The sequence below is a fragment of the Chionomys nivalis genome, chromosome 19 (assembly GCF_950005125.1).
Source record: "Chionomys nivalis chromosome 19, mChiNiv1.1, whole genome shotgun sequence".
In the NCBI taxonomy this organism is placed as follows: Eukaryota; Metazoa; Chordata; class Mammalia; order Rodentia; family Cricetidae; genus Chionomys; species Chionomys nivalis.
In genome coordinates, this window is record NC_080104.1 from 45,165,365 (window position 1) to 45,182,883 (window position 17,519).

The window sequence follows — 17,519 nt, forward strand, 5'->3', positions numbered from 1 at the left end:
CATTTGCCATGGTATAGCAACATATAGAACTATTTTCATAAGAGTTCCTTATAGAAAATTAATCACCAGGGGGAATTGGATTTGAAAAAGAGTTTTGCTATTCCCTTAAAACATGTGAGTTTTCTACTTCTTACCTGCATTGAATCTGCAGATATTATCTCAAGTAGAAATAAATTCCTTTTTCTGTCCCAGTAAGAGCATTTAAAGCTGAAAATAATACAGCTTAAGATGCTTTGTTGTGGATTTTGTTTCTTCACACAAATATCACAAGGAAGAGAGCAAAAAAACTCCACATTTCATAGTATATTCTTGTAGTGATTCTTATAAATACTCTCATAGTGATGAGATAATTGCATATTACTATTTCTTCCTGTCTACATAATCTGAAGGCTGCTAAACTTGTCATAAGTTGAAGGCAGCTCTTTATGTATTTCTTCATATCTGCACATTCCTATAGCAAGTACTTGGTCTAACCCCAGACACTACACCTGAAGAACAAAGAAGTTGTTTCAACAAGAGTTTTCCAATGAAGTGTATGAGACCGTGCCAAGGCTGGCATAAGAAACCGGGCTGGTGCAAAACTGCTGCCCTATGTGGTATCCATGGTGTGTGTATTCCCCACTGGGATGTACCTCTTCTTTATTTTGCTATTCCTACTTTTATCTCTGTTATACTTGCAGTGCCCAGATCCACCGTGCAAACAGGACTTGCTGGCTTATCTGGAACAAATTAAATTCTACTCCCACCAGCTGAAAATCTGCAGTCAAGTTAAAGCTGAGATCCAAAACCTGGGGGGCGAGCTCATCATGTCAGCCGTGAGTACTCTGCCTGTCACTTGCACCATTGCACACAGAAGATGCCACCACCATCTCTCAGATGAATTTAGCATAGGACAAGCTTGCTCGCAGTTAGTATAAATTGCTTGTGCTGTAAATGTAGTTACAGAAAAGGAAAGGTTATCATTAGGGACAGAGAGAGGAAACTAATCATTATTGATTATCTATCTCTGATCTAAGTTTTAGCCCAGTCATTGTCATTACAATCACTTTCCAGGTTTCTTTTTAAAATGTTAAAACGTATTTTTTTTACTCCAGAGATTAAAAAATATATAGCTTTTGGATACTATCTGAATAGGAAATTTATGGACATATAGAACAGTTTTTAGACCTTATAAAGAATACAGAGGGAACTTTAAATTGAGCTCTGTGAGATTTTAAGATAAATGTAAAATTATATATTATTTCAATTATTTTATTGTTATAAATTTTTATTTTCTACATATTTATTTTTATAACACATAAATTCTGGTTCTGAGATTTAAAAATTCTCATGTATAATTTTTGGTATAGAATATTATAAATATTTTGCATTAGGGGAACTTGAATAAATTTTTCAGTGGCCTTGAGTTTCAAGATGCTTTTAAATTGCCATGGTGGAAATAATGTCTGGTGGTTTTTGCTCATCTTTTAATAACATTGATCATTTCTCTAGAGCAAGTACAGTAATAAAATAATATTTGATGTCTATTTTGGATTCAGTTATCAGTGTCTTTGAGAAGGACATGGACCAAGATTATAAATTTAAGTTAAAGTATGATGAACATTTTAGGAAGCCATGTTGCTAGAACCCTTTTAAAAACTGTACCAGTTTGCTTCTGCATTAGCAGAATCTCATTTTTCTATATCCCAACATGGAACTTTCTCTAATGAATTGATGTTCTTGAAGGAAATTAAGTTACATAAAAAGGAAAGGTTATCATCAAGGGCAGAGAGAGGAAGCTAATCATTATTGATTGTCTCTCAGTGGCCTGAGTTTTAGCCCAATCATTACAATCACATTCTTGGGGATATTTATTGAATTGCTTTGTTTTCTTCAATATCTGAAGCAATGCAATACAGAAAGGTTAAATAGCTTCTCTGGGGTCACTCAAGTAAATGTCAAAGTTGGGGTTTCCCATCAGAGACCTCTGTGTTTTCTCTTTTTGCCGGGGACGCAGTCCTGCCGCTCTTATTACAACAGAGTGGCACCCAACGTGCTAATGAACTCCACGTAAAACCTGAGAGGGCTACTGTCTTGGCCCCTTTAATAGGACAGAAAATTAGGTAGGCGGAGTAGACAAAACAAAATGCTGGGAGAAAGAAGCTGAGTCAGGAGTCGCCATGATTCTCCCACTCCAGACAGACGCAGGTTAAGATCTTTCCTGGTAAGCCAGCTCGTGGTACTACACAGAATATTAGAAATGGGTTAGATCAATATGTAAGAGCTAGCCAATAAGAGGCTGTAACTAATGGGCCAGGCAGTGATTAAAAGTGATTAAAAGAATACAGTTTTCGTGTAATTATTTTGGGTAAAGCCAGGTGCCGGGGACGCAGCCCCGCCGCTCATATTACAACATCTTTTGGTGTTCAGCATTGAATTCATGAAAAAAATTGAGACTTGCAAGGCAAGAGTGAATTATTCAGAAAAAATTTGGTAGGATTTCTCTCTTGTTTTTTATTTTTGTAAAGGTCAGGGAAGAAAATAAAGATTTATGTCCTTGATATACAAATTTTAGAAAAGAACATAGATGGAAATCAAGGTTTATAATCTTTCACTTTTCAAAAAAATTATATTTTATTAGGACACAAGCAATATAAGCCTTATTATCATGTCTACATAGAAATATACACATATCCATGGGTAGATATATATACTACAGACAGAATTATACAGTAACTGGTAATGATTTTTTTTCTTAGGATGTAATTATATACTGATTGACCAGCTGTACATTGTAAATATCACAAGTAATAAATGAATTTACTTCATATATACTACTCAACACTTTAGCTATTCTTCATTAAACATGAACAGAGCATATATGCTTATTTAGAAGGTACATAGACAGGATTTTTGTGGGGGAGGGAGACGAGAGGCAGGGTTTCTCTCTGTAGCTTTGGAGCCTATCCTGGAACTCATTCTGTGTACCAGGCTAGTCTGAAACTCAGAGAGATCCGCCTGCCTCGGCCTCTGAGTGCTGAAATAAAAGGCATGCACCACCATCGCCCAGCTAACATAGAAAAATTTTTATCACAGTATCTTTTACAGTGTGTGGAGTATCTTGCATAAGATATTGAATAATGGTATCATGATGCTGTGTCTAGATACTGCCTGCTACTCAGCCTGTGAGGACAAGGTTTACAGCAGTGGTGCTAGTCTCATACTGAGCATTGATATTTTGGGAAAAAAATCTGAATTCAATAGTGAGTGTTTTCTTTCTAGTGACTTTGTCACTTGCCCATTATTTAAATTAAAAACATTGAAAAATTATGGGCCAAATGACAGTAAATCAATAATCACCTCGGCATGAGCATATCGCGTGTGTGCATTATGCTGTCTGAGCTGTATTTCTAAACTATTAAACAGCCAGTCTTCCATTATGCTGTCTGAGCTGTATGTCTAAACTATTAAACAGCCAGTCCTTCTTTCTGTCCTCACTCAGTATTTCACACAGTCATCATCTTTACAAAATCTGCAGTCACACAAATTTTATTTTCCAAATATATACAAGGGCTTTTGTCTTACAAAAAAAAATTAAGCTCTCAAAAATATTTAATGCATATCCACAGGTGCAGTTTTGACAGAGCTATTAAAATACATGATTTCTATTCTCATAAATCAGTGCCTCGTTTAGCATCATCAGAGGAACCTCCTCATGTAGCCAATGGGAACAAATACAGAGACCCACAGCCAGATACTCTACACAGAGTGAGAGAACTTGGAACACTCAGCCCGAAGTGGGATGTCTTCATAAAAGCTCTCCCCTCAGAGCTCAGGGATCCCAAAAGAAGAAGAGAAGAAGGGAGTGTAAGACCCATAGGGGTGGAGGACACCAAGAAAACAAACAAGGCTCTCTAAAAAATATTATGGCTTCCTGTTTAGTGTTCTTATGAGAATTCGCAGTGTGTCAGTGAGTGGGTCTCTGATTCATGGGCTTTCTCTTGGGCTCTTTCCTTCTGCTGGTTTGTCCTGGCCAACTGTGATGTGACATATTTGTTCCATCTTATTATATTTTAATTTGTTATGCTAAAAAATGAATAACTGAGAACGTAGGCCCTAAAGTAAAGGTTAACACCTGAACTGTCTTTTCTGTCTGCTAGGAGAAGGAAAATCAGTTTTCTCTGATGGAGTAATGCCATGCATTAACAACCACTGGGCAGTCCTCATGTTTAGGGGTCACTGACCAGCACATAATGGACCCCACAGCTTTATGCGCGCTTTTATTTGGTTACAGTTTGGTATTTTTTTCTCTTCTTTTGGGTGGTGTTTTATTTTTTTTGTTGTTGTTACTTCGTTTTTGTTTGCTTGTTTTGGGGGGTTTGTTGCATTGGGTTTTTTTGTTTGTTTGTTTGTTGAGAAATAACTTAAAGTTGGGTTAGTATGGAGGGGTAGAGGATTGGAAGGATTTGGGAAAAGGAAAGAATACAACCAAAATATATTTAAATTTTAAAATTGTTTCAAATAAAACTATGTATTTAAAAAATGATTGCTAATTGTCCAGCCAAAATGTAATCTTGAGATATATAAATAGGTTTTACCTTCACCATTGTTTGGTACGGTGATTCAAATTTATGAATTTTACATATTGATTAGCGAGAACAGGCAGGAGCCATGTAAAACCAAGGACTGGCCCTTTAAAAGTGGGGCCATCATGTACCCATGTATCACTGTGAATCCAAGGCCACTTGTCATTGTTTGCCCGCAGTTCTCCATCAGAAAAATAAATCTGAGCCGGGCGGTGGTGGCGCACGCCTTTAATCCCAGCACTTGGGAGGCAGAGGCAGGCGGATCTCTGTGAGTTCGAGACCAGCCTGGTCTACAAGAGCTAGTTCCAGGATAGGCTCCAAAACCACAGAGAAACCCTGTCTCGAAAAAAACCAAAAAAAAAAAAAAAAAAAAAAAAAAAAGAAAAATAAATCTGCCAGAGGAAAGCATGTCCCCCTTTACGACTCTTGACATCTGCTTGCAAGTGGATTCTGGAAGGCTTTTAGTACATTTCATTTTTGTGTGCCATACTCTACTTGCTTGAGTAGTCCAGTGACCCTACATTCACCTTCTTTTACCTTCCTCCTATCTCCTTGCTTCTTCCTATCTGTCTTTTTTGTTGTCTTTCAATTGAAAGCTAACCAGTCATGGGGTATCTTAGAAACTATCAAGTACACTTTTAAAGCACAGAAGCTTATTTTTAACTCTCACACGGGTTTTGTACTTAAAACTAGATCATTTACAAAATCAGGCTTATGTGACAGGACTCTTAGCAAACACGCTTGAGAAAGCAGTAAGCCTGGGGGGCTGTGACTCCGGCATGAATAGGCAGAATATATTCCGTGGGTGCTAGAGGTTAAAGGCAGAGAAGCTGAATAAGTGAAGTGAAATGTTTTGAAATACTTTCTCATCATAGATCATCAAATTAAAATCCATCACCTCTCATTTGTAAGTCTATACGATACACATTTATCCTGAAGTTGCATGTTCTCACTATGGGACACCAAAGCACAGTTCATTAAAATCAGAAAACCTGCTGAGTGCCTCTCTATGCCAAGTACACCAACACATCTGGACCACAAGACAGTCACTATCCAGCAGGTCTTTGATGATGCTCATGTCCGTACAAAAGTAACATAAATAAAATGCCTGCAAATGTGTGGCGTGCATGTAGAACAATGCAATAAACTGTGCACTTAGAGTGTGCAGGGATGTGCATGGCTGAGCAGGCAAAGGAGTAATTAATTTCTCCAGTATGCAGAGTGGGAAAGTAAAAGGGTACAGAAGTTGCCTGATCCAAATTTGGGCACAGACTAATCAGTAGCAAGCAGTTTGTTTGTTTGTTTGTTTGTTTGTTTGTTTTGCTGGGTTTTTTTTGTAAGAGGACAGAAGAGGTTTCAGACACATAAGACAATGAGACAAGAACACATAGCAAACTAGCTAAAGAATGCTTGGTTGGAGGTGGAGGAGCGGAGTGGTTTCACTGGACACAGCATTCATTGCTTATACTGTTGGTGTGTATACTGTGGAGTGTGGAGTGAGGGTAAACAGGACTTCACTTTAGAGATTATTGGCTTGAAGCTTGAGAGGCACATGAAGAGTTCTGTGAATTTGGTAGTTAACTGTTGGATGGTACTGATAGGTCAGAAAGCAGGGGACTGGGGAAAGTGACTCATTGGAAGGGCTTGTTTAATAGAACTTAAAGAGGGAAGCAGTGAGTATGCCTGTAGGCATGAAATCTCAGTAAGCCCAGGAAGTGCAAAGTCAATACCCAATTGTAAGTTAAGGCTGCAACCAATTGTAGGTAAGAATGAGCAAGACTTATTTTAATGTTCTGGGAACTGGAAACTTAGCTAATGATGGCAAAACCCACTAAATGCTATACATAGTGGGAAGATCAGGTCTAAAAGAGTAGGTAGATATGTTCAATGTTATTCACTGAAGCTAGGTGACTATGGGGCATGTGAGGAGAGAAAGGTCTAGGAGAAACTGGAGCTGCAACTGTGGCTCTTAGAGAAGACAAGAAACAGCTGAAGCCACTCACTAACTAAACACTAGAGAAGGATTATAAGAAACTCGCTGAATAGGGATTTTCCATAGTTAGTTCCAGGAGACCTTTCATACTGCACAAGTTTACTTTGACACTTAAAACAAATTGGGGAATTGTGACTCAAAGAGGGTTTAAGAGTCATCAGGGACTCAGGTATTTTTGCTCCGTCAGCTTTGTGTCTCTGACTTCAATTTCATTACTATCGAGAAAGAAATGTCTTTAGTCAGGATGAAAAGAAGCTGAAACGCATGTCTGTGGCTTCCATTTGCCCTGGACATTGACAAGCAGAGCTTTCCCAGATGACAATCAAGCTCATTTTGTCTGTCTGTGTTGTAGCCTGGATGCGCATTCTTTCCTCAGTGTAACCAGCTGTGTTGCCCTGAAGAAAAGGTGGGTATTGGTGGCAACTGTTTTAACATATTCTTCTGTGAATACCAGAAACTCAGCAGTACCTGCTCACGTCTTAAACATCTGCTATTAAAGCCGTAGTTTTCTATAGAAACTCTTAAATTTCTTAAATGAATCATTTGCAAGAGTTGATGACTATAAATGATGTCGACAATCCATGTTCTCTGAGCCTGAAAGGTACGTGTAAGATTCCGTTTTAGAAAGTACCAGTAATCAACTTTACATGGAAAACCAAAAAAAAAAAAAAAAAAAAACCCAGGATAGCCAAAACAATCCTATACAATAAAGGAACTTCCTGACATCAAACTCTATTACAGAGCTACAGTAATGAAAACAGCTTGCTATGGGCATAAAAACAGAGATGTTGACAGACGGAATCAAATTGAAGACCCAGATATTAATACACAAACTAATGGACATCTGACTTTTGACAAAGAAGCTGAAATTATACAATGGAAGAAAAAAGCATCTTTAACAAATGGTGCTGGCATAACTGGATATCAACCTGTAGAAGAATGAAAATAGATCCATATCTATCACCATGCACAAAACTCAAGTCCAAATGGATTAAAGACCTCAATATAAATCTGACCACACTGAACCTGATAGAAGAGAAAGTGGGAAGTAACCTGCAATGCATGGGCACAGGAGACCACTTCCTGCATATAATCCCAGAAGCACAGACAATAAGAGCAACAATGAATAAGTGGGACTACCTGAAACTGAGAAGCTTCTATAAAGCAAAGTACACAGTCATTAAGACAAAAAGGTAACCTACTGAATGTGATAAGATCTTCATCAACCCCACATCAGACAAAGGTCTGATCTCTAAAATATATAAAGAACTCAAGAAACTACACATTAAAATTCTAAATAACCCAATTAAAAATGGGGTATTGAACTGAACAGAGAATTCTCAACAGAAGAATTTCAAATGGCCAAACGATACTTAAGGACATGTTCAACTTCCTTAGCTATCAGGAAAATTCAAATCAAAACAACTTTGAGATGCCATCTTATACTTGTCTGAAAAGCTAAAATCAAAAACAGCAATGATATCTTATGCTGGAGAGGATGTGGAGTAAGGGGAACACTCATCCATTGCTGGTGGGAATGAAAACTTGTGCAACCACTTTGGAAATCAGTGTGGCGGTTACTCAGAAAATTGGGAGTCAACCTACTTCAGGATCCAGCAATACCACTCTTGAGAATATACACAAGAGATGCCCAATAATTCTACAAAAGCATTTGTTCAACTATGTTCATAGCAGCATTATTTATAATAGCCAGAACTTGGAAACAACCTAGATGCCCCTTAATAGAAGAATGGAAAAAGAAAGTGTGGCACATCTACACATTAGAGTACTACTGAGCGGTAAAAACACTGACATCTTTAATTTTGCTTTCAAATGGATGGAAATAGAAAACACTATCCTGAGTGAGATAACACAGACCCAAAAATATCAATATGGTATGTACTTACTCATTAGTGGATTCTAGCCATAAACAAAGGACATTGAGCATATAGTTCGTGATCCTAGAGAACCCAAAGAGAAACATATATAGATACTCCTGGAAATTGAAAGCATACAAGATCACCAGGCATGGAGCATGGGGGTAGGGGTAGGGAAGAGGGAGAAAGAAGGGAGAAGGGGAGGTTTGAGGAGAGCTTGGGAGAGTGGGATGGTTGAGATGGAGGAAGGACGGATATGGGAGCAGGGAAGGAGATATCTTAATTGAGGGAGTCATTTTGGGGTTGGCAAGAGGCTTGGCTCTGGAGGAATTCTCAGGAGTCCACGGGATGACCCCAGCTAGAACCCTGGGCAGTGGAGAAGAGCGTGCCTGAACTGACCTTGTCCCGTAGTCAGACTGATGACTATCTTGAATATCACCATAGAACCTTCATCCAGCAATGGATGGAGATAGAGACAGAGACCCACATCAAAGCACTAAACTGAGCTCCCAAGATCCAGTTGAAGAGCAGAAGGAGGGGGAATATGAGCAAGGAAGTCAGGATGATGAGCAATTGGTCCACCCACAGTGACAGTGTGCCTGAGCTAATGGGAGCTAACTAACTCCAGCTGGACTGGAACTGAAGGAGCATGGGATCAAACTGGACCCACTAAATCTGACTGACAGTTGGGGCAGACTGGCAGGCCAATGATAATGGCAGTGGGATTTGTCTCTACTGCATAAACTGGCTTTTTGGGATCCTATTCTATTTGGATGCATATCTTCCTAAGCCTGAATGTAGGGGGTAGGGCCTTGGACTTGCCACAGAGCAGGGTACCTTGTCCTCTCTTAGCACTGAAGGGGGTGGAGGGGAGGGTGTGTGGGGGAGCAGGAGGGAAGTGGGAGGAGTGGAGGAAGTGGAAATTTTGATTGGTATTTTTTTTTTTTTTTGCTTTTTCAAGACAGAGTTTCTCTTATTGGTATTATTTATAAAGTAAAAAAAGAAAGAAAGAAAGAAAGAAAGAAAGAAAGAAAGAAAGAAAGAAAGAAAGAACCTGAATTCATTCACCAAGCTGTATCAGACATAAGAGGATGATGATGGTATCACGATGACATGAGGACCAGTGAAAGTCAAAAGAAACAGTGGGGGGCATGTAATAGAACATCTCATAGGTTGGCAGAGAGGAGAAAAAGACTATGGGCACAGCATCCCTGAACAGAGAGAATTATAGATGTGGTGAGAGCCTTTTTATCCTGTGGTACTTACATAGGTTTAAACAGCATTATCTGAGGAATTCTCAGGTAAAGAATATGAAACCTGTGGAAATGAATGAACCAATGAAAAAATTGACACAGTAACAGAAAGAAATAACATTTTAAGTGAGCAAGATGAATGATATTAGGAGAATAGTTGGAGATTAAGGTTGGAAAACAAGAAAGCTTTTCTTCTTAACTAGGACTGAGGTGAAATAAGATATAATCACATATAAAGATCGATGAGTATAGAGTTGAAGAAGTTCTTGCTCTGGATCTCATCTTTTGATAAAATCAGAGGCATCCTCTGTTAGCACTGAAGTTCAAGCGCTCTGTCCAAACATCAGTGTAGCAATAAAAATCAGATGCACACATCTTCAATCACTCTCACAGATTGCTTAGAAGAGAAAGTAGCCCAGGGTAGTCACGAGTATTTGAGATAGAGAGGACAGAGAATCTGCACACTATACATCTAGCTCCAAGCTCCAGGACATTACCTGATGGTGGACTCTGCCCCAGCCTGTTCATCCTCCATTTCCAAGACTGTGAAGTCACAATGACTTCCAAGTGCTTTCTCTCAAATCACAAGGAAGTCCTCTAAAGTTTCAGTAGAAAGGAGTAGCAGGGTGCAAAGTGCCTGGTGGCTAAGCAGGAGCTTCTGGTTCAGTCTCCACAGGCACGTTGACTTATGAGTGGCTTAAATACAGAAATATATAGAGTGTTACTGCCACAGGGTTATCCTGTACTTAGGTTACCATAGTCAGACCCGAAACCACTGTCAGTTGTTCCTCTAGTCTCTGGAACACAGAGGCTAACTGCTATACTTCATGAAAGGAAGAGTGCCATAAACAAATAAACATTGTTATAATCTAATGTGCGTGTATATGTAAATTCAGTAGGAAAAAATCAAATAATAAATAGTTTTAAACTCTTAAAATTATCCTTTTCGCAGGTGCCATGTTTTTAGGTCACCAAATTTTTATACTACTTAAAATTGATTAATTATGTAATTTCTGTCTTTTGTGGGTTCCCCTTAGTGTGTTTAATTGAGCTCTCTTACTCTGAGGCTGGTGTGCCAAAAGCCACGCTTTTAAAAATTGGAAAAAATATATGAAACTGATCCATTGGGAGAGAGATGATCTGCAAGATTTGAAAATTTTCTAAGCAACTGCAACTAAGCTCAAGCTTCCATCAGGGAGCAATATATATCAATTATGAAATGATAGGGGTCAGCAGTAATATAACTGTTGACCAAAGGAGCCACCGGGGCCTGCAGAACTTAGGCAATCAAGTACATACAAATAACTTAGTAGGCTAATGTGCTTGCCATGTTATGGCCTTAGGGACTTAGCTAATGAGCTTTCTGGATATAGAGCATCCATTTGTCTAGGTGTGAAAAAAATGAGAAAAAAAGAAAGGGAAAGGTTTTGAAAATTAGCAGAAATGTTTATCAGGAAAAAAGGCAAGATGTCAAACTATAAAATGGAAGGAGAACTGAAGGAAATGAGAATAAGGAGATGGACAAATAGAAAGGAAAGTGGATGAGAAGGAAGAGAGAAGGGGGAAATAATGTGTAGAAAATTTAGCTCTAGAAAGTGGTTTTCACTTGTTCGTCAGTTGATTTGCAAAATCGCGTTAACCAGGAATCAAAGTAATCACTGATACCCTAGTAATTACAAGGACTGTTTTGTTTTTTTTAAAATGTGTCTGGGGCATGATTTTGTTTCTGTATTTCTATTCAATAAATCATATTAAATAATTATTTTGATCTATAGGCAAACAGTTATAATCATGTATGAGATTTGTCTGGGGAGGGCTTATTTTGCTGTGCATCCAGTGGCAGTCATTTTTGGAACTACTGTATTATGTTATGTACAACATAATATTTTATGTTGTACCTATCTCAACTTGACAAACACGGAAATAGATGGGGTGTTTTAATAACTTGTTCCGGGTCACAGGATAGGTCTCAGCAGTTTCAGGGCCAGAATCTTGAGTATCATGTTTTATACTTCAGAGCTATTGAAAATATTCTCCTCTAATTTCCCAGCAAGTTTTGTGGTCAGGTGACCAGAGGAGATATCAGAACACTCCGTTACATGGTGCATGCCTTTGCCAAGGGCTAAGGTCTGGTTTAGTAGAAAACTGGGGGAAGTACTGAATAACATGATATTAATGACAGGAAAGATTTACTGGATCAGTATTTGCAGGACAACTGACTCAAATTATGGAGTCAATAGAATGAAATTCAATACAAAAGACTAGGCCAGGAGATAATCCAGACAATAGTAACCCCTTCCGTATTCATCCACGTATTCGTCTTGGTCTTGGTTTCTTCTTCCTATATTTCTGGTCTTGTTCCTGATGTCCTACTCAGCTTGTTTAAAACACTCTTTTCAACAAAAATTACTACATGGCATTAGGCCATAAAGGGCAGGAATATTTTGCTTCAATTTGTTTTAAGAGAGCACATCTATGATGCTGCTTTATCTCCACCAGCAAGAATAATATGTGAGGCTTTAGGCACTTTCCTTGTTGATGCTCTGTTGTGACATTAAGGCTGGTTTGACTTGGCTTTACTGATATGGTTATTGTTTCTCTTAGAAAGACTAATGTTCTGTCTTTTTGAAATTAAGGTATTTTTGGTCACAGGGAAAAGCAAGATCAGATATCTGGGTGAGATACAGAATTAATGCCTAGAAAGAGGGATGAAATAGAGAAGTGTGAACTGGGTGTAAAGTATTTACTGCTTATAGTGATGGTCAGATTGCTATTTGTCTTACGTGAATCAAAACACAGATGCTGAATTATTTTATTCTGTTAATATTTATAATAGAATGTTTGACTGTAAAATTGTTCTTGAGAAGGAATTGGCTTGTTACCAACCCACAGTAGGTAAGAGAAGAAATTAATTATGTCTCTTCTATGCTAAACAACCTGAACTTGGAACTTCAATACGCCGGCGGAAGAAAAGTCCATGAGGTAAGCAAGATGTATTTGACAACTGTAGGAAGGAGCCAATTCCCCATTAGGCAAAATACAAATGAAAGTGAGATCAACCCTCCACGCAGACGCTTGGATGCTTATGAGTTTAGTTGGGAATCAGGTATAAAAGCATAAATTCAAAGGGGGAGAAAAGAAAAGCAGCCAGGACCTAAGGATTGTAGAAGAGCAGTGTCGAGTTCAACATTCATTACATTCCAGATAAAGGCAGCAGAGAAAGCATTGTGAGCAGAGACACAGGGTGGTGAGGATTACATTCCAAGTTGTCAATTCATTTCTGACCTCAAGCTGTGCTCCTGCTTGGAGATGTGTAATAGACAGTCATGCTACACAAGGGATAAATGCTCCCTCCCTCTTTCCCCTTTTTTTCCTGTCTTCTTCTCTTGCCCCCTTCCTGCTCCCTCCCTCCCTCACTTCTTCCTTGCTCCCTCTCTTTCTTTGTTTCCTATCAATACCAATACAATCTCATTCTTTTTTCATGATTTGCTATATTTTAATTTTATTTATTAGTGTGGAATGTATGGCAATTGTGAGCTGGAGGGGTGTTGGGGAGAAAGGCGGAGAGTGAGAGAGAGGTGTTGATTTGCTCCTGGAGACAAAAGGACAACCTTGACGAGGAGTCTTCCCTCCTCTTACCTTTAAGTGGTTTCCATGGATTTGGATTCAGGTCATCAGGCTTTTACAGTAAGTGTCTTAGACACTGAACCATCTTCTTGTTTTTTTTTTTCTTTGTGCTTTAAAGTATAGACGTTATTAATAGCAAATTAATGACTCGTAGTAATATCAAACAATGGCTTCTTCTGCATTCACCTATTTCCAGATTGCTCCTCTTTGGGACTATTTGCCTATGAGAGTAAGATAATTACTTGATTGTTGGCCTGTCCCATACATTGTAAATTGTTTAACCACACCCCTCAACACTTCACTCAATGAAATTGTGGTGAATTTATTTAGCTGACTTTCCTTCACCTCCCAGCTGCTGAGTGTTGGATGAGTTCATCTCATTGTTACTCCTCATTCCTTGCTCTAGAAGGTCCTCTTAGTGGTTCTCCACATCTACTCCTGTATGCCCTGCCTATGGAACTAGCTCAAAACTGACATGTACATACAAAGCATTAGACAACCCAATTCAATGCATTGCTGTGCTGTTCTACAACCCCTGGGAGGTTTGGCAAAAGCTTACCTCTGGCTGAGATGAATTCAAAAGATCATTGTAACATCGCTGTATCCTTTATCATCACTTCTTCTGATGGAGAGGAGATGGCAGGAGAGCGTGTTCAACTTGGTGACTGCGCTTCCCTTATTGACACGTCCATATATATGCCTTTATCCTCTTAACTGCACTACAAGGAAACCCATGACACTTCGTTGACAAACAAAGACTAATAAATGAATATAAATTGCCTAGCATCACACAGTTGGTCGATGACAGGGAGCAACTGAGAACTCGGGCTCCAGGTGCAGCCCTCTGTGTCAGTCCACACCGGCACATATTTATTCTAATTTTCTTACCACGACACAGGAAACTAGCTTCCCATTCTCTAAGAGTTCAGTGAGGAAAAGAGACAGGCAGAAAAATTGCAATTTCTACAAATTTCACTACAAATATAGTTTCCTTTCACAAGAGTCTGAGAACTGCAAATAGAAGAAACAAAACCATATGTAAAATTATAAATAAAAATAATAATGGCTCATGGCAGACTTTGAACCAGTGTTGACTTTTAGGATATGTTTGTACTAGATAAATATATTAAGGTTAATAATAAATAAGCAATTCTAGTAAATATTCACCACTACTGATAGCATAAATGGTTATTAAGAGAAATGATATTTAATCAGGCTTTTAATTTGAAGATAATTTTTGCATTAGTTAAATCGCTATTAGAGCATTAGTAGGATACATGAAGAACAATGTCATCCTCCAGTTAAGAGACAGAAGTATCCAAAATGAACATTTCTTACATTAACCTTCACTGAAACTTGAAGTTTTTAAGAAGTATAAATTGAGTAAAGGTGTCTCAGCAAGGTCTTGAGATAAAAGTGGCTCAGAAGTGCTGTTATCCGATAATGCATCCATGACAACAATAACCCTGACAACCTGGAGCAAGTACATCCTGTTGTCCCTTTGTGATAGTAGATTGTAGGAGGTCGCATACAGTCAAGCTGTGGATCACAAGACACTTGTGGCTGAGTTGTCTGATAATGTTCGTGATTCTGAGAACAAGACAACAGATTTCTTTGAATTTTTATTCTGTGCGTAGACATTTGCCTACTTGTATGTCTGTACATCACATGTGTGCCTAGTATAGGTAGATACCTCAAAAGGATGTTGGATCCCCTGGAACTGTAGTTACACACAATTGTGCACCTGTGTGTGGGTGCTGGAGATCAAACTTAAACACTCTGGAAGAACACTCAGACAGTGTTCTTAATTACTGAGTCATATCTCCAGCCTAGCATAGTCTTTGCACCATTCAAAACTTAGGGAAGCATTGCACAACCCAACCTGCATGCATTTGGAGGTGTGAATGTGTGTTCACGGGATGTTCCTTAAAACCAAATTTGTTTCCCCATGGCAACTTTAGGGGCCCCATTTGTATTTACTCAAGTTTTTTTTTCTGGTCATTTTTGAGATTTTAATATAGTGACATCATTTCTAACCACCTTTCCTCCCTCCAAACCCTCTCATATACACACCCTTGTTCTTTTTCAAATTCATGGTCTATTTTTCTTTCATTTGTTGTTGCTAAGCATATATGTACATTATGTAGTTCTAATCACAGCCTACTCCACGTGTATAATGTCTCTTATTTGTATGTTTTCAGAGCTTATCATTTGATTTGGGGTAAACAATCTATGTGCTCTTCTCTGGGCAGGACTAATTCTCTCCCTTTCAGCTTTCTTACTGGACTATTGTTCTTTTTGTAGAGTTGGGACCTTGTAGACCTTCTCCAGTTCCCATTAAATGTGCTTTGTTATCTTCATTTAGCTCATGTTTACTCATCAAGAAATTCCTCTATGTCGTATAGAGAGACAATTACAGAAAACAGGTAAACTAAATGAAGAGTTGCAGAGTCAAGTTTAAACGGATATACATATATCATACAATTTCTGCACCTAAGGCTCAGGGATCATTGCAGAAGATGGGACAGAAAAATTGTAAAACCCAGGGCATCAGGAAGTTTGCTGTGAGATTTTGTCTTCTAGGAATGTCAGAAGCAATACCCATAAACACTCACGTGCTTGTACTTTTAAGAGCCTGTAGAGGTCAGGTCTACTCCCCCCCACACACACACACAGAGAAAAGAGTTATTTTTAGGTTACAGGTCTGTATCACAGAACATTAGGAAAAATACCCATAATCATAAAAAATGCTTACTCTTTGTTCAGTCAAGAGCGTTGTCTTAGGCAATGAAAAGGACATTTCTACCCAGAAAAGGACATTTGAGTCATTTCTGCTCATAGCCAATCACTAAAATAAAATTAAAACCAATGTACCATGTTTAAAGGTACCTTTGATTATTTTTAAGTATGGCAGATCATATTTTTCACCATCTTGAAAAGGATGTTTTTTGGAACTTTGATGATGTTTTCATGACTTCCTTGTCTCTCTCACACACGTGTTCACACATGGGTGTGTGTGTATCCCTGATTATCCCTTTTCCTCTTTTTATGTCTTTCTTCTCTTTGGTGTTTTGATGACTTCCTGGAATTTATGAAACATATTCTTCTTAATACCATTTAAATTAATTTAAATTAATGAGACCTCTCATCCAAGCTCCCAATGAGTCAATATTTAGTATGTTGTCTGACTCTCAGGGATGACTTGAAACATTCCATATATTAGGTCTACAGATAAAGATGTATGGACTTAGGAGTGGCATGTCTTCATCTGCACTCTCCATCATCCCTCTAGGGGGTGCTGCAGTGTGTTCCTGCAATTTCCGTCCCGCTTAATTGTGCTGCTCCACGGTTGGTACAGCAATTCGTTTTCCTGGAAGATAACTCATGCTGGAGGCAAAAGAAGAGTACTCCTTGGCATCATCTCACTAATTGTGTAGAGCTGTTTTTTCTAAGTTAGCATTTTTAAATGGCCCCATTATGCATCTGGTGCTCCACCTGGGAGCAGGAGGCAGGCCCGGGATAAGGCATGAATGACATAATTTTTCCTAATGGCACTAAGTGCCTTAAAACATGCTGCAAAGAAAGGGTAAGGTGACAAATGGAGCCCAGGACAGCCCTGGGTGGCTTCTTTTTGGAAGGGTCAGTGAAATACTAGCACTACTTGAGCAATGTCAGGAAGGGTGATCTGAATGGGGGAAAGATCACCTGCAAATTTATGCAGGAGGTTGTGAGCCTGTGCCCTTGAAGCCCTTCAGACATTGCATAATGCCGCAGGAAAATGCATTGGGTCTAACAATAATTTTAAAGGACACTTACGTATATGGCATTGATGTATGTGTGTATATACACAAATACATATATAAACTAGTCTCATACATGTTTAATAACTTGTGCATGCTCTCAATGCTCTAACAAGATGAAGCTAGGGAGCATAGTCTATTGGTACTGATTCCGGGGCTCTCTCATGTACTTTAAAAGAGGCTCCTGCCCCACAGAGGAGTATAGTCATACCATCCAGGGCCCCCATATGTTTTCTGTCCTTGGATCTGTGGTCCATGAAGAAGTGGTAGAAGACTGTGTTCCTTCTATGCTGTTTTTCACCCTGTTAATACCTTTAAGGATTTTATTTGACCTATGCCATTTCAGAAATTGGCAATATTTGTCATCAGTGAAACTTATCAGCAGTATTTGAGGGCATATACAT

General features: G+C 38.7%; 1 protein-coding gene across 1 annotated transcript in view; it reads left to right on the plus strand.

Moving 5' to 3' along the window:
- The window catches only part of Ctnna3 (catenin alpha 3), a 1,259,162-nt gene that overhangs the window by 1,212,038 nt on the left and 29,605 nt on the right, over positions 1 to 17,519 (plus strand). Inside the window, exon 17 of the mRNA XM_057751057.1 lies at positions 681 to 815. Coding sequence (XP_057607040.1) covers positions 681 to 815 — 135 coding nt within the window. The remainder of the gene's footprint in view (positions 1 to 680; positions 816 to 17,519) is intronic.